Consider the following 23,111-nt stretch of genomic DNA (forward strand, 5'->3'; position numbering starts at 1 on the left):
GAAAGTACTTTGCTGGCACTTATGTGAAAATACTTGATTCAAGAACACTTCATTGCTGTTTAGGGTTTCCTTAAGTTGGCTTTCTAATGCTAGTCTTGGTCAATTCTAATTGTACTAAAGTGGTAGCTTTTTTATTTTTATTTTTTGAGCAATTCATTCCTGGACCTGCCTTTTCAATCAATCTTGCATTATGATTGGAAATTCCATTAATCTGATCTTTCCTCCCCCCCCCAAAAAAATTACTTTGGAAAAATAACTCTATACTTAATACAAATGTACAAGAATATTAAAGAATTAAACTGACAAACTGCCATTTTGGCAAGTATACTGTTGACATCTAAATTCTTCTCAGTTCATTAGTCTGGCACTAATTCTTTGCAAATGATTAAGCATACATTCCTTGATTTATTATTATTTTTGTTTTTCTTCTCTCCCTCTCTCTCGTGTGTGTGTGTGTGTGTTCTAGTAATGGTATTCAGATATGTTGCTTAAAGGATAACAATGCCACGTGCTAATTGTTAGCCTGTGTTGAGTTTCCCATTGAATTTTAATGGGAATGTATAGACACTTTTGGGGGCACAAAAAAGTGCACTCTTTGGCATAATTATACAATTAAGAAAAGTATGTAATGGGTATTTCTGTGAAAACAAGGTGGCTATTACAAGGTGTTGGTGATGGAGACTTCTATATGCAGAAGAGGACTCCGTGATCTGTGTGTGACCGGAGCCTTGTCACTGCTCTTGGCAGATGTGGCAACAGGCAACCTGATTAAATAAAGGATGAGCTGATGATTACCACAGGCAATGTATCTAGTATGTCTGCAGACCTCAAAATATAAGAATGGGATCATTGAATTACTTCATACAATGATTCAGAGGGTGGGATGTCTGCTGTTCACATAATGAATGAAATGTAGCTGATTTACCACATCTGCAGAACTCTCGAATCTGTCTGCGCCCTGGTCAATTTCACCAAAATTGCCTTTGTCCACCTTGCTCCAAAGGTTAGATGTGGTCTGAGCAGATGGAGGTTTAGACCATCTTTCACCAAATTCTCACATGCCTTTTTGCTTTGGTAAGCTCATGTTGGCGCAGGCCGGTCTGCCAAATTGGCAAACAAGGCAGCAAGCCTTAGGCTTGCACAAAACTCGAGAAATGCCAGCATTTGCCCTCCGGTGCACGTGCAATCTATGAAAATAGTGCCCTAGATCTCAAGCTATTATTTTCCATGTAGTTAGACAATACATGTAACAAGAGTCTGTTTGACATGAAACAACGTGCAAATTTAGCTCTTGTGGCTGATTTTGAACTGCAGAGACCAATTGAAGGCAAGAAAACACATCCATTAACAACAAGAATGCTGCTGCTTGCCTGATCCAAATAATTCCCAGAATGTTGTAATGTGGAATTTATTTGTGTTCAGATTTACATAACTTGTTCTCTGAATCACGCACCTCTTTGTTTGCTTCATAGCAAAGATTAGATCAACTATTTGCCCTTGTGCCTTTTATCCCTCGGAAATCTCTTCCAGGTACAGCAAAATCCCTTAGGCTCCAGAAGAGCTGTGATTTGAGCCCTACAACCTCTCCAGGAGGCACCCTTCCACACCACAACCCCCCTCTAAGAGGAACACATTAGCGTCTCACTGTAACTTTTATTTTTGATTGCCCACATTTTTGTGAGTCTGCACACCTTGACAGGAGATATTTTATTCGCCACACAGCTATGCAGAAAATGTCTCTGGCTCACAAGCAGACCTGTGTTCATGTGGAAAGTATGTTTTTGCAGCTGAGATTCCAACCTGATTTCTTGGATCAAATTCTTGAACCCCGTCCCCAAATGCGTGTCCGCATACACACGCATGCATGGACACACATGCACGGACATACTTGTACTCCATACTTGCCCCTTCAGTGCTCTTACTGCATAGTTTCACTTCCATGGCTCAAATAAGAATGCCCCTTAAGGGGATGTATTGTTGCCTTGTTCTCTGAATAGTTCCTCAGTTTGCCCAGGGAGCAAACACTAAGTTTAATTTGTGAATGGTGGATCGTTATGTCCACCAATAAGCATCTGTAGTTCCAAAATGTGCTCATGAAACATGACAAATGAGTCCCTATAAGCAATACAATGCAATATTTGAGGTCAACCTCTGATGAAATAATCCTGTCACAAATGTGAAAACTTTACCATTCTTAACTGTCTTACAAGTATAACTCAAATTTACCACTGTGAATATTAAAAGAAAAGAAACAACGTAACGAAATGTAAAGGTGATTTCTATTGCAGAAGTTCCTCTAATATTCTTTTTCTGTTAGATAAGTGCAAAAAAAAGTTAACCACAGTAGTATGGATGGTAAAGTCATGCTGCTTTGAATGGGAGTCCTCTCATTTCGCGTACCTTCCGATGATGTCATTTTTTCTCCATTCTTTCAAGTTCCCTTGTCCTGCTGCTGCTGCTTCTTGAGAAATAAGTGTCTCTAAAAGGCCAAAGAAAAAGAACAGTTAATGTTTTGATACTTGCTGCAGTCTGGTAAGATATGTCTCGTATGATAGGACGGCCAAGTTTTGTGACACTTTTGAAGCATATTTTCACAAAAATCTAGTTTGAATTCCGAATTATATGGCCTCGATGGTGTGATTTTACAAATTCCACTATATCTATTGTATCAACTTGCATGAACATCATTGCCACCATTTATTTCTAAAACACCAGTCTTTTATAGATGCACATACTGATTTTCAGTATAATTACAAGAGAAATCTGTTTGGGTTTTTTCGGAATAATCATATCCTGATGTTGTTTTTGAGCACAGAGTGGTTGTTGATTCCAGCATATTCTCGCTGTGCTTCGCTAGACCGAGGGTGAGGCCGAACAGACATACGAGGGCCACATTTTCAAAACATGTGAATCATTCAACTGGCTAAATGTATGACAATTACACGGTGACACAAGTGTATGAGTCAAACCCTTTAAGAGAGACATAAAACAAAAGCTGGGAATACCCGTACGCTCGCTGCCAGGACTCTGTTGGTTTTCATTTATTCCTGTCAAAATATACAGCATCACTGTAGAATAGAATCCCTGAACAGAATTTAGGTGCAGCTGAGGCGTTGAAGTGGTCCAGTTTTATGGCCTCAGTATAGCGTCTCTGCTTTTTGCAGATGATGTGGTTCTGTTGGCTACATCAAGCTGTAATCTTCAACTCTTGCTGAAGCGGTTCACAGCCGAGTGTGAAGCGGCTGGGAAGAAAATCAGTACCTCCAAATCTGAAGCCATGGTCTTTGGAAAAGGGTGGAGTGCCATCTCCAGGTCGGGATGATATCCTGCCCCAAGTGGAGGAGTTTGAGTATCTCAGGGTCTTGTTCACAAGTGAGGGAAGAATGGAACGGGAGATCGACAGGTGGATCGGTGCAGCGTCTGCAGTCATGCGGAGTCTGCATCAGTCTGTTGTGGTGAAGAAGGAGCTGAGCCAAAAGGTTCCCGCCCTCACCTATGGTCACGAGCTGTGAGTCGTGACCGAAAGGACAAGATCGCGGATACAAGCAGGCAAAATGATTTACCTAGAGATAGGGTGAGAAGCTCAGTCATCCGGGAGGGGCTCAGATTAGAGCTGCTGCTCCTCCGCATAGAGAGGAACTAGAAGTGGCTCGGGGATCTGTTTAGGATGCCTCCTGGATGTCTCCCTGGTGAGGCATAGACTGTCTCTTGGCTTGCACGGAAATGTCTCAGGATGCCCCCAGAACAACTGGAAGTAGTGGCTGCGAAGTCTGGCCTTATTTGCTTTGGTTTCTGGCCCTGTGACCTCTGATGAGAAAAAATAAAATGAAAAGATGGACTCTCAACTTGAAGGCCAACTCCAATGTAGAGCATGTAGTAAAAGTCAGATCTCATTTTCAACATTAACTCTCACGGAAGTTAAAACAGTTTTTGCTTATAAAAGTCAAGTAAAACATATCAAACTCTACCTTTAAAGTGATGATGTATATCAGCTGGCCAGTCCCTGTATGTTCTAACTTTTTCTTGTAACATCCCTTGTTGAGGCTGGTCCTTCTCTTGGAAAATAACTAAAAGGTAAGGAATAATCAAAATACTTTTTGGGGGGTCAGTATCCACAAGGGTGCAGCCAGGGAATTGGTGCCCCATTGAAACAAACAAACACACTTTAAGCCCCACCACTTTAATTGAAACTACATTTTCTCAGACCCCTTGTCAGTCATGGGCCCTTAGAATCATCATCACCTATGGCGCTCCTGGGTATCCTTAATGTACAGCTTTCATCATGGCCATAAACAGCAACACCATTGTTTTTAACTCTGTAAAAGAGCATGAAGGGCAGTTGCTGCCAAGTGTTCAAACCCCTAAAATTCAAGCCAAACTTGCACTCAACTGTGATATGGGTCCACATTTCTGGTTTGAATGGCATGTTGTTCACATTTATCATCCAACACAACAGAAAGTCTTGGAGCGAGCCATGGCTCTACTCTAAATATAGTTTTATAGTGAGCCCACAGTGAACACAACTTTCCAGAAATCCTGATCCTGAAAGAATTGAGCTGGATACACCTGCTGTTCAATGATGTTGTACAGCCAGAGTAAATAGTCTTACTTGTAAATGTTGGCCAATTTTTAAACTCCAAATATCTGTCTAGTAAAACGGCCTAATGCCCTTTAGGCCTGAGAAAGCAAAAGAATGTGGAGTGATTTTTAATCTTCTGATAAGACACACATGAGGAGGCGGGTGCGGCCTGGGGAGTGGAGTGTGACAATATGGCAAGATGAAACTGGACAAACAGACGGAGGGAGGGAAAGATAGTGAGATTAAAAAGAAAGAGGTGGTGGAAGTGAGTGAGAGATGGGCAGGGAGGTATAAAAAGAGGGAGGGAGTCATATAAGAGAGGCAGCAGACAGAGAGAGAGGTGAGCGACGAGATCATCATCCTCTCTGCCAGCCTCATCATGTTCATGCTGCAGATGTTGACTGTTATCTCCCTGACTGTTCTCCTCCTGGCATCTGTGCAAGGTAAGACAAGGCGAGCGTTCGTGTGTGTATTGCATGGATTGCATACACCCTGCAGGTGTACAGTGTGGAAATAGCTATGGCGAATCTGACAGAAAAAAAAAGGTGGTGGAGTGGGGGGAGGAAACGCAGCACGGCAGGAGGTGCGGCAACGAATGTAAACAAGAGGGGCTCGCATGAGGAGCGAGTGGGAGGAAAACGGCCCAACAATCAGCACGAGCAAGCGTGTCAGCCTGCACAATGGTGTCGACCCGCCTCGCAGTCGCTTGTGGCATGTGTGGCTGCAAACGCCGTGACGTGTGCCTGAGGTCTGGATTCCAAATGTGGCGTAGCCAGGCAGCGCTGTCCTATTTTGCGCCCCACTACATTGCATCCGCATCACACTTTGGTTTGCTTTACACAATTGCTTTGGATGAAAGCCTCCACCACAACACACACATGCGCGCGCACATGGAAAACAGTCACACAGGGAGAACAGCACAGTGGGATACCATTGTACTTCAAGCGTGTCCATATGTGCATGTGACTGTGAGTGATTCGCACTCTCTTTGCACAAAAAAATAACATTCGTCATCGAGTAAAAGTAGCCACAGATACTTTACAGCACTGAGTTCATTTCATTGGATTAATGACTCAATATCACTAGAAGGTGCATTTGAGACTTCCCCATTTCAGTCCAAAAGTTGAGATTTTCCAGCGCTAAATAATTATATTTAGATGTTATGCAGTTAAAAATGCATATTGCATGGTCAAGCTCCCACACTCTTAGAAATGAAATGCAAGCAGACAATGTACATGCAAACACCAAAATATGTGAGCTTGCTGACCAGGTGAACAATGACAGCATGGACATTTTTAGCCAATCTTAGCATTAGCCAAAAATGCATCTTGGACCTTCACTTAGCAACATGAGTCAGTTAACAAGATGACTGTTTGCTGCTTAACAACTAGATTTTGAATTTCTGAAAGTTTTTTTTTTCTTCTTTCAGTTAATATTTCACCATGACAGAGTGGACATGTTAAGCTTGACAACATCTAACTACACACATACAGTATATGATGTAAAATTACAAAACAAAAGAGAACCATGTAACAAAATGATTTATTATCATTGAACCACTTCTTACACTCCCTGAACAGTAGTTGGCGGAGCACTGTGTGCAACATGTCAAAATGATGTACATCCAGTGGAATAAAAATGTATAAAATGTAGAAACACGCTTTAAGAGACTTATCATTGTACTGGTATGTGTGCAAATGTTTGGCCACTTGTAATAAGAGTTTCATTATTCTGGTACATTTTCATGAATGACTGATTCTGATGAGGACACCAAATGCACTTTAGTGATACTGACCCTAATAACTAATAATTTACATTGTTAGTTGTTTATTTCTTTCATAATTGTACTACATTAAGGCGAGTAAACTTTTGGCATGACACATTTCCTCAAATTAGTGGCTCTAATAGACACCGTGCTCTCCAAAATGATCATGCAGGTGTGTCGTTCACTTGAATAAATAAACGCCACACCTCAGATACCTCTCTTTTTCCCCTCTCGGTGGCTGCAATTACCTTAACTATCACTATTACCACAATGTGTTGTGGTAGCCGTCTTTAAACAAGCCTCAGAGCAGATGTAGTATCTGTAAAGCTGAAATTTTGAAGTGGAGTTTAAAGAGAAAGTGCTGCTGTTTGCATACTTACAGTAATGTGGATAGACATGGGTAAAAACAGTAAATAGAAGGACAGATAAATTTAGCTTAGTTAGGCTAAAAGATACAACACTGATTTCCATGAAGCTTTGTAGAGGGCTGGTACACAGGCCAAGGGAAGTACCCACAAAATTTTGGTGAGGGTCTGGATAAAGGTGGGGATAGAGGAATTGATTACATTGCTAAAACAACAAATCAAATGGTAGACTTTTGCACAGTACTGTATATTGTTTTGATTGCGTATCTGTATTTAGCCCTGTAATTGACTAGTGACCAGTCCAGGATTCACCCCGCTTTTCACCCAAAGTCAGCTAGGATTGGCTCCAGCTAACCAGCGACACTATTGAGGATAAGTGGTATAGAAATTGGATGGAGGGATAAAAACATTTAGTCCATTTTGTACTTTTACAAACATCCACTGTATGAGGACTCTTGGGTGATCTTTCCCCGATGTTCCCATAATGCTTTGTCCCACTTATGGTTTCCAGGAAAAGGTGTGCAAATGCAGCGGGATGTTCAGTGCTGCATGTTGTATTCCCATGGCAAGGTGCGCACCAAGGACGTGCTGCGGTTTGAGGTGCAGACCGAGGGGCCAGACTGCAGTATACAAGCCATCATGCAAGTATTCCAACTATCCACTCCGGGAGCTAAAGAGCGCAGGCGTGGAAAATATGCCCCTGGTTACCCAGAGTCCGGGCAGCGAGCCGTGGTCATGGTTCCAGGTCATGTTGTTGTGAAGTGGCACGAGGGCCGTAATTGCCAGGGAAGTCATAGAGGAAATATGTGCAAATGACAAGACATCTGTAAATACTTTTCCGAGCCAGCAGAGCCTGGCCACAGCTAGTCGGTCCAGAAACAGCAAGGTTGAGAACGCTATTGTGTTAAATCCGATGTTGCTGGGGAATGCAAGCTTACATGGAATTCTTCAAGTTCTAAGAATTTATTTTTTGTTCCATCATCAGCCCTCCCTCTATCAGATTCAGTGCAGGACCAGGAAAATGTAGGCAGCTTACTTTCAAGTAGAGCTTCTCCGTGATGCTGTGATGTACAATAAGTATGATTTTCCATTTTTGGCAGTCTTTACACCAAAAAGGCGGTGAAGTGTGCTGACCCCAGGGACCGTAAGGTAAAGAGGTTGCTGCGGAAGCTCCTGCAGAGACAGCGGGCCAAGGCCCATCGAACAATGTGGCTCCTTCCTCACGACAACCTACCCGTCATGACAGAGGTTAAACATTATGTCATTCATACTATATGATAGGAAATATCCATCCATCCATCAATTTTTTGTAGCACTTGTCCTCATTAGGCTCACAGGTGAGGTGGAGTCTGTCCCAGGTAACTTTGGCCCAGAGGCATGGTACACCCTGACTGGTCACCAGGCAATCGCAGGGCACATAGAGACAAACCACCATTCACACTCATATTCACATCTAGGGTTTTACATTTACACCTGCCAACCGGCCAAATGCAGGTGAATTTCAGGAGTAGCACTGTCAAACCCTTTAAGAGAGACATAAAAGTGGTGCGGGGCCTTTCCCCCATGGATTTTTAATGCACCACATACATTCGCACATCCTTTGGGAGCTGGTTGGACTGGGCGGGGGTGTCGTTGCGGTTCATTATTGCCCTGTGACCGTCTCGCCTCACCCCCACCAGTCTCCCCAATTTTAATGCACTACACCCCACCACGCACGATCACGGCACAGGGATAATGGTTGCCAATCGGGGATCTGGTAACCATAGTAATAGGGTGGGTGGTGGGTATTCAAATTTCTCTTGGCTTGACTCCTTGGGCCTTACTTTTGTGTTTTTACTTCTGATTTAGTAGTTGATTTGGGGTTTTGCAGTGGCAATGACAGTAGATCCAATTCTCAATTATAAGCCACCACCATGATTATGAAGTTATTATTTGAAGGTAGCAATATCTAACATTGTTGATTTAAATGTTCCCTTTCTTTTACCATCAGGAGAAGAAAGACAACTGGGCCATCCTCAATATGCAGTGATAGAAAAACATCAAATATGGAGGAAAATGAATAGTCGTAGGTATGTTTCTTTATCTTTTACCTTTTACATATGGAAAGTGTTTGTGTCAAAGGTCTTACCTTAAAGACTTATAGTCGTTTCTCCTCCCTGTAGGCCAAGTAAACTGTCAGCAGCTTGTCACCCTACAGTAAAACAGCAGTTAGCTGACTCTCCAGTCGTCTTGTCTCTCTCGCTCCATATCACAACTATCTGTCTGCAGTGGACCAGACCTGGGCAGCAATATATATTTAAATGGCATTATATATTTAAAACATGAACTGTGTCTGACAGATTGTGAAAGTGAGGAGGAGGAGGAGGATTGATTTGTAAGATATGCGGGTTGAATTGATCTAAAATGGCTCTTACTGTTATTTGCCAGAGTCTGCCTCAAAAGTGTCTCCCTCTCTCCATCCATAACGTCTTTGTGCCTGATCTGTGGAACAGCATATATATAGTATAAATGAGCAGTGATTTAAATATCGTCCTAAAGCAAGGTACTTATATGCTTGTTTGTGCTTTGTAAATGTTCACATTCATGTGTAACTGCTCTGAGTAAGTAGTTCAGGTTTTGTGGGTGCAGAACCTATAGGGGAGCATTTTTTATTCAAGTGACTTGCACCTTGTTATGTACAATCAAGGTTTCACAGTCCCTTTCAGACTTTGACCTCCCGTTTGTGACTGTTATAAAACTGAACTCGAAATGTGAAACCTGTGAAAAAGCAATCTGTCTGTTCTTTATCTTGACTGTTCATAGAGTAACCCTAGCATCAGCGTTTCAAACCAGCTATTTAATCCTATCTGCATTCATCATCGTCACCACTACATAGTCTGCCATTAAACTATGCCAAAGTACTCTTCTTGATTCCGTTCACCATGTAACTAGGCTGTTCAATCTTTGAGGGCTCGATTGTGTGTTAAGCACCCAATCATTGTATTGTAGAAGAATACACTGTACGATGAAACACACTATGTCAAGTGAACAATTTTATAAAAACAACCTGAAATAATCTGTCTTTTGGTGTCGTTTCATTGCAGACAAATTATTATTGTTCATTTTGTTCACAGGTTACTAATGATACTAAATATTAGCATTAGCTTAACACAAACCAGAAAGTAGTTTATCTTTTGCATAGTATATTAGCATGCTATTAGATTTAACACTTAGCCACGAAAATTGCTCCGTGCGCTGCGGATAGATCCACACAGAGACACTAAAGGGAACGTGAACTGTTTATTACATTCGCTAGCCTGCGAACTAAGGAGCTAGCAAGCTAAGGAGTTCAATCGACCGCAGCGGGTTTCAAATACATCAGCGCCTCGCTCTGTGTTGTTGTATATGGGAGAGACACAGGAAAGTTAATTGTTTATTAATCAGAACTAGAGTGGCACTCCTTATTCAGCCGGTAGCTGACTACAGACACTTGAGCACACAGTGTACAGGCTAACATATTTGATTGATTGATTGACTGATTGATTGATTGATATCCCATTCTATATCCATATGGTTTAATATGATGTTGTTCTACCCTTTGCAGCTATAACAGCTTCAACTCTTGTGGGAATGCTTTGAACAAGGTTTAAAGGAGTAGGCTTGTGAGAATTATTTCCCATTTTTCCAGGAGCATATTTGTGAGGTACACACTGATTTTGGATGAGAAGACTTGCCTCACTGTCCACTCGAAATCAACCCAAAGGTGTTCTACCCAGTTGAGGGCAGGACTCTGTGTGGGCCAGTTAAGTTTATCCATACCAAATTCTCTCATCCATGTCTTTGCTGACCTTGCTTTGTGCACCGGTGCACAGACATGTTGGAACAGGAAGGGGTAATCCCCCAACTGTTTGACTCGCCAAAGTCTCTTGGTGTGCTGAAGCATTCAGAGTTCCTTTCACTGGGGCTCAGGGGCAAATATTTTGGACATTTCCAACTGTGGGAACAGTTTGGAGATGGCCCTTTCCTGGTCCAACATGACTGTGCATCAGTGCACAAATCAAGGTTAAAAAAGACACGGATGACAGAATTTGATGTGGATAAACTTGACTGGCCTGCACAATCCTGACCTCAACCCTATAGAACACCTTTGGATGAATAAGAGCAGAGACTGAGAGCCAGGCCTTCTCGTCCAAGATCAGTGTGACCTCACAAATGCGCTTTTGGAAAAATGGTCCTAAATTTCCATAAACACACTACTAAACCTTTGTGGAAAGCCTTCCCAGAAGAGTTTAAAATGATAAAACTGCAGAGGGGGGACCGATGTCATATTAAACCCTATGGATTAAGAATGGGATATCAGTTAAATTCATATCTGAGTCAAGGCAGGTGAGTGAATACTTTTGGTAATATTGTGTACGTGGTGCTATTTTTATTCATTCAAATTTGGCAGGCTTTTTAGAAACACTTGTCTGTGGTGTGTCAAGTTTACAAGACTTTTAAGCCACTTCAGTGGGACTTTGTCACAATGGTATTGTTAGTTATCAAACCATTAGCAATAGCAGTTAGTCACAAGAAGAAATAAGATGTGAAAATATATCTGTAAACTGTTCAATTAATATTATCTTTGGAATGATAGTGGCTTATTTTTAAATATAAAAGTTTTATCAGTGCATGCAGCCAGTAAGAAACAATTAATATTTTTAGCCACGTCATTTTGATGTAGCATCGTTAGCAAGCCAGTAACTTAAGTACTGACCCAAACAAAGAAATGATGTCAAATAACAAAAACAAAAAAAACAGTTTGGGTTATCAATTAAAGAATAGAAGAAATAAAACAGAAAAAGGACATTTACCAGTCACTGATGGTGTAGTGGCACACTCGTCTGACTTTGGTGCAGCCAGCGTGGGTTCAGTTCCCACTCAGTGACGGTGTGAATGTTAGTGCGTATGGTTGTCTGTGTCTATATTTGCCCTGCGACTGACTGGCGACCAGTTCAGTGTGTAGTCCGCCTTTCGCCCGAAGTCAGCTGGGTAAGGCTCCAGCGCCCTGTGACCCTAACCAAGATAAGCGGTGTTGAAAATGGATGGATGGACATCATTTACCTTTTAGCGGAGGATTTGGAGACTGTCCATTTATCGCCATACAGTTTGACCCACGACAGGAGAATTTCCTCCACCAGGGGTAGCCACAAACACAATTATGATCATAAAGTACTAATTCCTGAACCATTTATTTCATCACATTGTGCCATGAATTCCTGGGGAAACACCACTTTCACTTAAATTACAAGAAACATTTTAAAACTAAAGACATCGCCTTAAGAGTTACAAAGCTTTCACTGTTCTTAATTATTCCATTCACATGTCAAGCGTCCAGCACAAAAAGCATGAAACTACTGCACATTCAATTCCCTACACTAGAGTACCTCTTCACAATAACAAATATTACTTTGTAACATCTTTTCCCCATCGAAGTATAAGATACCCAACTAATGGATGAAAAAAAATCATAAAAAGAACATTAAAAGAGTGTCCTTCTTTAAAAACTTAACAGACAAGCTTAACTGAGTGTATTTAAATTAGTTCATAGCAGTACTATCTTAGTACTGTCTTCTTACTGTCTTACTGTCAGTACTGTCGCACAGATATTAAGACTCACAAGAAGTCAATAAGCAGATACACCTTGGCAAGTCACTAGGATTTAAAACAATAGGTAGCAAAGTCCAGTGTTTAACAGCCAACTGCATCCACATTTGAGCATTTACAGCATGTACGCAAACTTAACTTGAGAAAATGAGATACATGCACAATTATTGTGTCACATTGCTGAAGCTCCGTGTCCAGCTTCTCTTAGAGGTAGTCGTGATGATTACCGACAAACAGTGGAACCTCCAAATTGGAACATCATAAAAGAGGTGCAAATTTGAGTTCAACCTTCAATGTAAGGAAAGTATTAAGTCTCAAAAGGTAAACAAAACCACTGGCATGCTTGTCATCATTCAATAACTTGTGAGAGTTCATCTCCTGGACTTTTACTTTATTTTTGTTTTATTATACAGTGGTTAACTTCTTTATACTTATGTTTTGGTTAACAAAATTAAAATGTTACTTCCACCATAGCCTGCAAATGTAATTATGATGGTGACAGTTTGAGCCAGGTTAATTCACTTGACTTTATTTCCAATGTGGCAATTTCTTATTTTTTTTAAATTAGAACAAGTTCACCAGCATCACACAAAGGATCGTGCTCTACTTTGGAGGTTCCACAAAAATGAATGCCTGCAGAACTACGTAATAATTATGCAGCAGAAATAGTGAAGGTATTCAGATTTTTCACAATAAACACAAAAGAAAATGCTCCAAAACAGAAGGACAGGATTGTATTCCTTGAAATGTGAAGAAGGCTGGTCTCTTACAAAGCAGTGATTGATTTGGAAAATGAATGTGTATAAATACATGTGAATCAAAATCCTCCGTTTTGTATAGAGTCATCCTCAAAGTGATTACAACCACGAGCATAAAGTCCATTGTGAGAATAAAGTCATAGCTTTTCAAGAATAAAAAAAAAATACTTTGAGAATAAAATTTTAATATTTCAATCATAAAAGTAGGCTTGTCCAGTTACACTACAATACTTTATACATTTCATAAACAAAACCATTGTTAATGTTTTGGCACATCTACAACAGTTTGGACACATTTTTCTTGCAATTAGTACAATTTCCTGTCGCGTAACATTACAACTTCTATTTGCCAACTTTTTTCATCGTGTTGTGACTTCAATCTTATAACTTTATGATCTAATTTTGTCTTTTCAGTGTCGCCCTCTTACTAATATTTTGTGTGCTTGTGCTTCATGCGTGTGACTTTGGCCCCTTCCCCCTCTCCCCGTCCTTTCTCTGCTTTGGTGGCAGTGGGGCACCCCGCCACCGAGATGCCGAAAAAACGGCATATTTTTACCTCGCCATGATTCCCAAACATACAGCGTCTGACATCACGGCAAAAATCCGAGGGTTCTACACCTGCCAGCTAGATACTTATAATTCTACTTCAGTTTTGTAGTGCATCACATAGCTTATTTGTCATCTGTGATGATTATCACATTGCTATTTGGTGAGTAATTGGAATCATATGCGGCCTACATAATTTTCCATCTAAAAACACCTCCACCCGGCACACATTGAAGCATTACCGCATGTATTGTAGCTTTCAGTGGTCACATTGTGGTCTCGTTGTTGTGGTTGTGGTTGTGCACGATGTTGCTGCCCTGGCAGATCAACTGGTATGGCTTTTCGTTCTCTTCGATGACGGAGTTGCGCACCTCGTTGTCCCGACTCTGCAGCTCGCTCCGAGAGAGGTGCTCCAAGATGCCCGCCCCGAGGGAGTCACCCAGCACGTTGGTGGTGGTACGCAAGCGGTCCCTGAAGGGGCGACCACACACGGCATAAGCACAGTGACACAGAACTGTACACCAGCTATGAGACATGTGCTCTTAGTATAAATGTTTCATGGCGGCACCTCATGGGTTGCCCTCGAGCATCACAATGACATTTAGGCAGAAAAGCCCGGACCAATCACCCATCATGGTGACATTTAGCGGGCAACTCACAGGAACCAATCCACGGCGATGATGAGTGTTATGTCCTCTGTAGGCAGTCCCACCGATGTCAATACAATCACCATGGTAACTAGGCCAGCCTGAGGGATGCCTGCGGCTCCTATGCTGGCAGCGGTTGCCGTGATACTAAATGGGTGACAGGAGGGGATGCAGAAGGAAGGGAGACATGTTTGTTGATGTCATCCCATTGAGGTTAGTCAGAGAAAATGACGTTACATGACATATTATGCCTTTTTTTTCCAGAAGTTAAAACAGTTCCCAGGTGTGACATGCTTCAGTCAAATGATCAAGAATTACAGCAAATTATCACCCAAATATATATAAAAATAGACCCAAATATACATACACAAGCAATTAAAAAGTCACTTTTTTCATACTGTACCGTAAGGATCGCTCCTTTGTAAGCGTTACCTGATGGTGAGAATCTGCCCAAAGTTCAGGTCCATGTCGTTGACTTGGGCGATAAAAATGGCCGCCACAGCTTCATAGAGGGCGGTGCCGTCCATGTTGATGGTGGCGCCCACGGGGAGGACGAAACGCGTCACCCTTTTGTCCACCCGGTTATTCTCCTCCAAGCAGCGGAAAGTGATGGGCAAAGTAGCAGAGCTATCAAATGAAAAGGATATAAACTTGAATTGATATAGTATACAATGTGTACGTTAACTGTTGCCTGTGTCAGGGGACAAGTTATGATGTAGTGCAGGTCTAAAATGAAAACTATAACTCCAACAGTATATATTGTACAGTAAATGCTACATTTATGCTATTTTTGTCATTATTTACATAGCGTTGTCTCACTCTGAAGTGGATAAGATGTCGTGTCAGATATTCTTTGTCTTTCCATTCCCACATGAGATACAAATACTGGACACAAGATTAGGTGCACCTGCACAATCTAATGATGTCCTCCAATAATGATGCAGTAGACATTGTCCCTCAGTTAAACACCGCACCTCAATTAAATGGAACTGTATACAGTGCTGTATATAGATTTATTGTTGGGTGACTGATTGTATCGGATCTCACTGGAGTGTGCAGATGTGGGTAATACTGTAATATTGTGGAAGATCTGAGCGAGACCTGGAGGAGGTTCCCAGAGCTGTGATGAGCGCCTGCAGCAGGCCTCCGATGAAGCTGTATGGGTTCTTCCTGGTGACCAGGAAGTAGAGCAGTGGCAGGACGAAGAGGCCGTGGATGAGGAGCCCCACGATGACCGACACAGTGTACATCGCCAGCTGGCCTCCCATCTCCGCCAGATCCTTCATCTCCACAATCTTGCCCGCAATCAGGAAGAGGATCCCAACCGGGGCATACCTGCCATGTGTGCACACAGTCAAATTGTTCAGTTGTCTTCCCAATTAATGAATAAATAAAGCCCACTCTTTGTTTATGAGTCAAACAAGCTATTTGGGAACAACCACCAGGCGAAGAATGTTTTGGAACGGCTTTTATTATTATTCTTACAAAAAATTAAACGTCTTTTTAGGGGCCTCAGCAATGCCAAAGACTCAAAAGGTTTTGCACATGCGTGTAGTCTAGTGGAATTGTATGTATTTCAGAGGTCCTCAAAACAATCTCCCAAAACCCCTGGAAGTTTAGGAAAAAAACAAAAGTCCCCAACACCTGTTTTACCAATTAATACAAAATTTGATAGACATGTTTATGATAACAGGGCGTATTAAAATGTCTCAAGGAATGATGCCTGAAATTAAGAAGTCAGCCATTTGGTTTGAAGCAGCCATTTTGGGCAAATTCTAGGGTTCATTCATAACAAATGAGTCTTAATCGGACTGCTAGGAAGATTAAACAGATGGGTGACGCTAAATTGCGAAGCTATTTTGTCTCGGTTGTGGGTGGAGCATGGCGTCAAATTTGCTGATCATTTGGAGGATTCGCCATGTGAGATACAAGAAATGGACTTTAGAAGCACCTGTCATGCAGTTTGTTACTGAAACCACATAATAGAAATCTTCATTTTTTATACAGGTCTTGCTGTGCTTCTCATTAGACTGTGCAAGTGTACCTAATGTTGTGGCCAATGAGTGTGTATTCTGTAAAAAAATGATTCTCGAACTTTTTACACCAGGTACCAATTAAAAAAACATTTGGCCACCAAGTACCACCAAAATAACAAATATCAAAATACAGTTGTGCGATAGGCCTACATGTTCATCAAAAAACGAGGCAGTTTATTCCTAAAAAGTTTGCGTTTTTAATATTATTGTAGGCCATTGTAAAATTCAGAATAGTTTGAACATTAACACTGTGCTTCGACATAGGAAAATTAAACAACTACCTAAATAACGATTCAATTACAATGTATTGCATATTCTTCTTGCATATTAAAGTTTAATAAAAATTGTACCTAAATAAATGAAAACAAACCATTCTAAAAGATTGAATGCAAATGTATTGTTACTTAAATACAATTGAGCTGTACTTAAAAAAATTACTGGATTAATAGTTTAAAGTTTAACAAGCTGAAACATTATGCTCAGTTTGAACATTTAATTCAGTGATTCTCTCACATACCAATAGAGGGAGCTGCACCACAAAACTGCTCCAAAACTATACGATTTGATGCACATTCCTTCCACTGTATTCCGAATACCTCGGTACCAAAGTGCAGTGATTTCATACTGTACATTATGTTTCTTCACTTCAAGTTCACGTAATGCATTACTGTGTGTGTACTGACCAGATGATTACAGCCACCAGCCTCATGATGGCTTCGTTGAGGCAGTCAAAGAAGTCCCTGAGGGCCTGACCCTTCTGCTTCATGTTGCCGATGACCAGACCCAAGCACATGGAGAAGCAGACCAAACCCAGAGCGTTGACGCCATCAGAGGAGCCCGACACGGGTACCGTTTCCTCCAACGTCTCCTTGTGTGTGTACGGAGGAGGGTGTCATGGTTACGTGGTGAACATGTAAGACGAGGGCATGGGGTCACATGGGCTCACCTGGATGGTGTGCAGCACCCTGCTGAGGTTCACGTTGGCGTCCGTCACATTGATCGCATTGTCAGTGAGGTTCAGGCTCACAGTCACGTTTCTTGTTTGCACAATCCTCTTGTACATGGTTTTGTACTGCAACACGACAAAAAAGCAGTATTGTAGACGTTTTTTAATGCTTTGAGTTGGTTGGGTTTGATTACAAAAAAAAATAAAAGTAAAAGTTTTATTTTATATAAAATGTTTGTTCCTGAAAAGAAAAGCACAAAGTTAATTTCATTTGCGTTTCGTCGTAGAGTATTGTCTCACCTGCTTGAAACAGGCTTCGACAAGATTGGGTGGAAACATGTTCCTGTGAAGAAATGAAAAGATAACCTTCTTGGTGATACATTTTGTCGATAACATAACACTGAATACATTTGCAAGGGGAAAACCACAAACAAAAGTGATGAAAATCTGTCAATTTAACAGTTGCATCATTACGTACAGGGTACACTTACAGATTAAAAAAATATTAGGAAATATAACGGTTAAAATACTTAAAAAATACAGCATATCATTATTATTAATATGTATTGCATATATTCTTATTAAGATGTTTTCTTATACGAATGACCGTCATCAATAATAATAATAATAATAATCAATAAGAAATTTTGAGCAATTTGTTTTGCATTGTTTGTTGCATTAAGCTAAATATAGCTATGTGGTTGTTTTAAATACACAGCTTCAAATTCTCTTTGTTTTATGTTTGTAAAACACATTCAAGCCTCTTTTTTTGAATAGTTGTTCACTATCTCCTGCTTGTTGTGAAGTGAGTAGAGTTCAGTTAGTTCACTGCCACCATACAGCTCTTGTATCAAGATTTTGCTCACAAGTCAAAGCAAAAACTCAGCCGAACGACTGCTTGTATCTCGAAAAACTCACAAATCTGGTTACTCAATGTGGCTGGATTACCTGATGAGATCCAGGAAAGCATCTGTAGCCTGGACCAGTTCTACGTTTCTGTTTTGGGCCATGGGTCTGTCCCTGCTGCCTTTACCGGGCTTGATGATGATCACAATGACGATGCCAATGAAGACGGCAATCAGGGTGGTCACCATATAGTAGACCACAGCGCGTGCGCCCATTTTACCTGATGCTTTGCTGTCCAAGGAAGACATTCCTGTAACAGAGTACATCATTACCATAAAACATTCTGCAGTATCTACAGTTAGGTGTATACGTAAAGCAATAAATTGGATGTGTAAATATTCCCAAATGTGCACTTTACTGTTCATATTCTTACTTAATACTTTGGTATTTTTGGTTAGATCTGAATTGCATTGCACCGGAGCCTTGATGCACTTGGGGCCCTTTAAATGTGTTCTGAGCGTGTTCAAAATGTACCTGTAACCAGGCTGGAGACGATGAGTGGCAGCACCAACATCTTAAGCATCCTCATCAGCAGCTCCCCAGGAAAGGAGAAATACTTGATCTCCCTCAGGGACAATTTGTGGGAGCGCAGAGCGAATCCCAGGATGATGCCTGAAGAAAGCAGCACATCAAGAAAGTTACACAGCATATGAATGAACATATAACTTATTATACAGATGTGACAAAAGTAGTCACACTGTAACTCAGAGAAGTACAGATGCTTGTGTAAAAAAGATTCTGCTTGAAGTACAAGTACTGATTCAACTCTTGTATTTAAATAAAAGTTAAAAAGTATACCGTCCATTTTGATAAAGTACAGAGTTGACACTAGTACAGTTCTGTTTACAAAAACGCAGGGAGTAAAAGTAAAAAGTTGTCAGAAAATAATACTTAAGTACAGATAAAAAAATAAAAATCTATTTAAGTATAGTAGCTACATCCATTGTCAACACCGCTTATCCTGGTTAGGGTCACGGGGTGCTGGAGCCTATCCCAGCTGACTTCGGCGAAAGGCGGACTACACCCTGAACTGGTTGCCAGTCCGTCACAGGGCACATATAGACACGGACAACCATTCGCACTCACATTCACACCGTCACCGAGTGGGAACTGAACCCACGCTGCCCACACCAAATTCAGGCGAGTGTACCACGACATCATCAGTGACCATAGTAGCTACAGCCCCCTCCAAAAGTATTGGAATGGCAAGGTCAATTCCTTTGTTTTTGTTGTATACTAAAGACATTAGGGTTTCAGATGAAAAGATGAATATATATAAAAGTTCAGAATTACAGCTTTCATGGTATTTACTCTAGATGTAAGGACAGAGCACCTTTTGTTTGAAGCTGCTCACAAAAGTATTGGAACAGACATTGTTAAATTAACTGAAAGTGAATAATCTTTAATATTTGGTGGCATAACCCTTACTTGCAATAACTGCATCAAGCCTGCGACATATTGACTTCACCAGACTGTTGAATTATTCGTTTGAAATGCTTTTTCCAGGCCTTTACTGCTGCCTCTTCCAGTTCTTGTTTGTTTCTGGGGGTTTCTCCCTTCAGTCTCCTCTTCAGGAGGTAAAATGCATTCTCTGTTGGGTTAAGGTCCGGTGATTGACTTGGCCAGTCTAAGACCTTCCACTTTTCCCCCGTGATGAAGTCCTTTGTTGTATTGGCAGTGTGTTTTGGCTCATTGTCTTGTTGCATAATGAAGCTTCTCCCTATTAGTTTGCCAAATTTAATCATGTCTGTTCCAGTACTTTTGCTCACTTGAAAAGTGTATGGCTTCAAACAAAAGGTTCTCTGTCCTGAGTTGTTTAACGCATCTGGATGTAAAAGCTGGAATTCTGAACTTTTATCTCATGTTCATCTTTTGATCTGAAACCCAAATGTCTTTAGTATACATCAAAAACAATGGAATTGACCTTGCCGTTCCAGTACTTTTGGAGGGCACTGTAAGAATTTGTACTTTTTTACTTCCCAATACTGCTCATTAATGCAAGATAAGACCAGAACACTCACCCAGAGCCACAGCAGCAATGGTGAATAAAACAAAAAGGTTTCTTTTGAGGAACCCTTTGATGCTCTGCTTGTTTATGGAGCTTATTTTCTCCTTTGTGATGCTCGCTCTGCTCTCCATGGCCGCACAAATTCGCCTCTTCAGATCTACTCGTTCGGGGACGGGGGTTTTATCCGTGTCCTTGTTGAGGAAAAAATTTGCGCTGGTGGACTGGGGCTTCTCGTTCATAATCAGCTCCAGAACCTGGTCCAGGAGGCAGGTCTCATGTGAAACTGTGGAGGATATGATTGAGGGGAGGAATAAAAACAAACAAAAAATGAAATACAGTGGATATAAAAAGTTTACAAGTTTGCTCAAATGCCAGGTTTTTGTGGTATTAAAAAATTAGACGAAGATAAATAATTTCAAATCTTGTTTCCACCATGAATGTGACCTATAACCTGTACAACTCAATTGAATAAAAAATAAATAAAAATATTTTCAAGAAGGGAAGTAAATACAAACAACTGAAAGAATGTGGTTGCACAAGTGTGCACACCCTCTTATGACTGGGATGTGTCTGTGTTCAGAATTAACCAATCACAGTTCAAAACAGCAATCAGTATAAACCAAAAAAAAAAAAAAAAAGAAAAGAAAAAGGCCTGAAAAGCCTACTAGAACATCAGAAATGCATGTTGAGTTAATCAGAGACACTTTAAATGTCGACAGGTGTATGCTGACACCCATTGAAACATGAGTGTAAATCTGACTGGTTAATTGTGAACACAGCCACATCCCAGTTATAACCAGTAGTCCACTCTTTTGCAACCACGTTTCAGTTTACTTTTACATACCCGCAAAAAAAAGTAAGTTCACATTAATGGAGAAAAAGGTTTTGAAATGTGTATCTTGGTCTCATATGTTTAGATCACAAAACGTGTCATTTCAATAGAGGTGTGTAGAATTTTTATATCCACTCTTGATTATTATTATTTAATTAACACTTAATTAAATAATATAACGTTAAGTACACCCAGACAAGCTAATAAAATCCAGGTCAAGAGCTGCATCTACAAATCATATTTTAGAAACATATGTACAGTATTCTCTATTTTGTCAGTGATTTGTTCATGTTACAATATGTTTATTACTGTTATTGTTATTTATTGCATTATACTGAGAGCTGTTTCCAATATTTTGGGTAGCTTATTGAACTACAGTGGAACCTCGCGTTACAAATTTTATTTGTACCGTAACCGCAGTCTCAAACTGAAACATTCGTAAACCGATTTGTGTTTCCGCAAAACGATGTTATATTTACCTTATTTTGATCCTTCTGTGGTTAAAAATAAATACTGTGCACTATACAAATAAGTGAACACACAGCACACCCGCAACGCTAGTGAGGATAAGCGGTTCAGAAAATGGACGAACGGATGGACAATTTCTGATGAGGAAATAGTTGTTTCGCTAGCAATCCACTGTGCAGTGTCTTAGCCTTTTCGGGCACAGTATAATGTTTACGTTCACCGCGGTTACTGCTAGCCCTAAATGGCTGCCGAATCCCACAATGCAGCGCAGCTTTCACGTTGCATTGTGGAATGTGGCAGCCATTTTAGGCAAAAAACAAAGCTACCTGAAGCATGGAGCCAACAATATTAGCACAAAGTTCTGAGCCTTCCGCGGCCTTGCCAAGACTGTTCGTGAACCGAAAATAGTGTGGAACCGAAGTTAATTTTGATTTTTTTTAAAATCACAAACTGAAATGGCGGCACGGTGGACGACTGGTTAGAGCGTCACCCTCACAGTTCTGAGGACCCGACTTCAATCCCCGGCCCCGCCTGTGTGGGGTTTGCATGTTCTCCCCGTGCCTGCGTGGGTTTTCTCCGGGCACTCCGGTTTCCTCCCACATCCCAAAAACATGCATTAATTGGAGACTCTAAATTGCCCGTAGGTGTGAACGTGAGTGCGAATGGTTGTTTGTTTGTATGTGCCCTGCGATTGGCTGGCAACCAGTTCAGGGTGTACCCCGCCTCCTGCCCGATGACAGCTGGGAAAGGCTCCAGCACGCCCGCGACCCTAGTGAGGAGAAGCGGCTCAGAAAATGGATGGATGGACAAACTGAAATGTTTGGAAACCCGATCCTTCGGAAATCAAGGTTCCACTGTACATTAAAAAAAGGACAAGACATTTGCAACAGCTCTAAGTACAGTTTATGACCACAACAATAAACATTGTAAAATAATACCCCTCTGACAGTTTCAGTCAAAACTGAGCATTATTGTCTTTGTAAAGATACATCTTCAATTATTAAATCAAAAGCTTTCAAAAAAAAACATGATATGAGCCATATGATGCAAAGGCTTGTTTCTCTTACTCAATATCTGTTATTTGACCCCTGTAAACACTTGTCAGGAATATTACTTTTAACACAATGAAAACGCTGTCAAATATGGTGTGAAACATTTCCATAGCCTTACCGTTTTGACTTGTGTGGATCAACACAAAGCAGTGGTAGGTGTGCATGTGGCGGTTGGTCTCAAGCTGTTTTATCTTAGTAGGTTACAAAATTTCCTCTCATCCGGCCTCAACAAACAAACTTATATGGTCAACTACAAAAGAACAGGCGGAGTCCTTATCTTCTTTTCCGTGTACACGTTCTTTTGGCCTCCTCTTTTATATCTTAATTTATTACCTTACTACTACAGTTTTTACTTGATTACAATGTCACAGCAATCATGCACTTTTACCATTAAAGTTACCGCACGTCCTGCTTCTTTTTGTTGACAGCAAATTTTAGGATATTTGTGCCATAAACCAGAATAACTACTCTTTATGTTACAAACACGTGCTGGTATCTTTTCTATTACTCTAACCAAACCACTGTTTAAAATATAATGGTGTTTTAAGTACAACTTAAGATAATTATGATGCTTATTA

At 40.8% G+C, this 23,111-nt stretch overlaps 2 protein-coding genes across 2 annotated transcripts; one reads left to right on the forward strand and one right to left on the reverse strand.

The window, feature by feature from the left end:
* Positions 1-4,884: 4,884 nt before the first annotated feature.
* Positions 4,885-9,764, forward strand: ccl44 (chemokine (C-C motif) ligand 44). The gene is made up of 5 exons (XM_061684161.1): positions 4,885-5,022; positions 7,221-7,350; positions 7,810-7,957; positions 8,700-8,778; positions 8,872-9,764. Exons 1-4 carry the CDS (start codon positions 4,959-4,961, stop codon positions 8,736-8,738), a joined length of 381 nt encoding a protein of 126 aa, XP_061540145.1. The 5' UTR covers positions 4,885-4,958; the 3' UTR covers positions 8,739-8,778; positions 8,872-9,764.
* Positions 9,765-13,312: 3,548 nt separating this feature from the next.
* Positions 13,313-22,673, reverse strand: slc1a6 (solute carrier family 1 member 6). Its single transcript, XM_061684162.1, has 11 exons — positions 22,652-22,673; positions 20,195-20,464; positions 18,648-18,785; positions 18,216-18,423; positions 17,568-17,610; positions 17,268-17,393; positions 17,005-17,189; positions 15,387-15,620; positions 14,718-14,912; positions 14,298-14,432; positions 13,313-14,109 (listed from the first exon to the last, which is right to left on the reverse strand). Exons 2-11 carry the CDS (start codon positions 20,418-20,420, stop codon positions 13,905-13,907), a joined length of 1,695 nt encoding a protein of 564 aa, XP_061540146.1. The 5' UTR covers positions 20,421-20,464; positions 22,652-22,673; the 3' UTR covers positions 13,313-13,904.
* Between the last annotated feature and the right edge of the window lie 438 nt (positions 22,674-23,111).

This window comes from Phycodurus eques, chromosome 8, assembly GCF_024500275.1.
Source record: "Phycodurus eques isolate BA_2022a chromosome 8, UOR_Pequ_1.1, whole genome shotgun sequence".
Classification (NCBI taxonomy): Eukaryota; Metazoa; Chordata; class Actinopteri; order Syngnathiformes; family Syngnathidae; genus Phycodurus; species Phycodurus eques.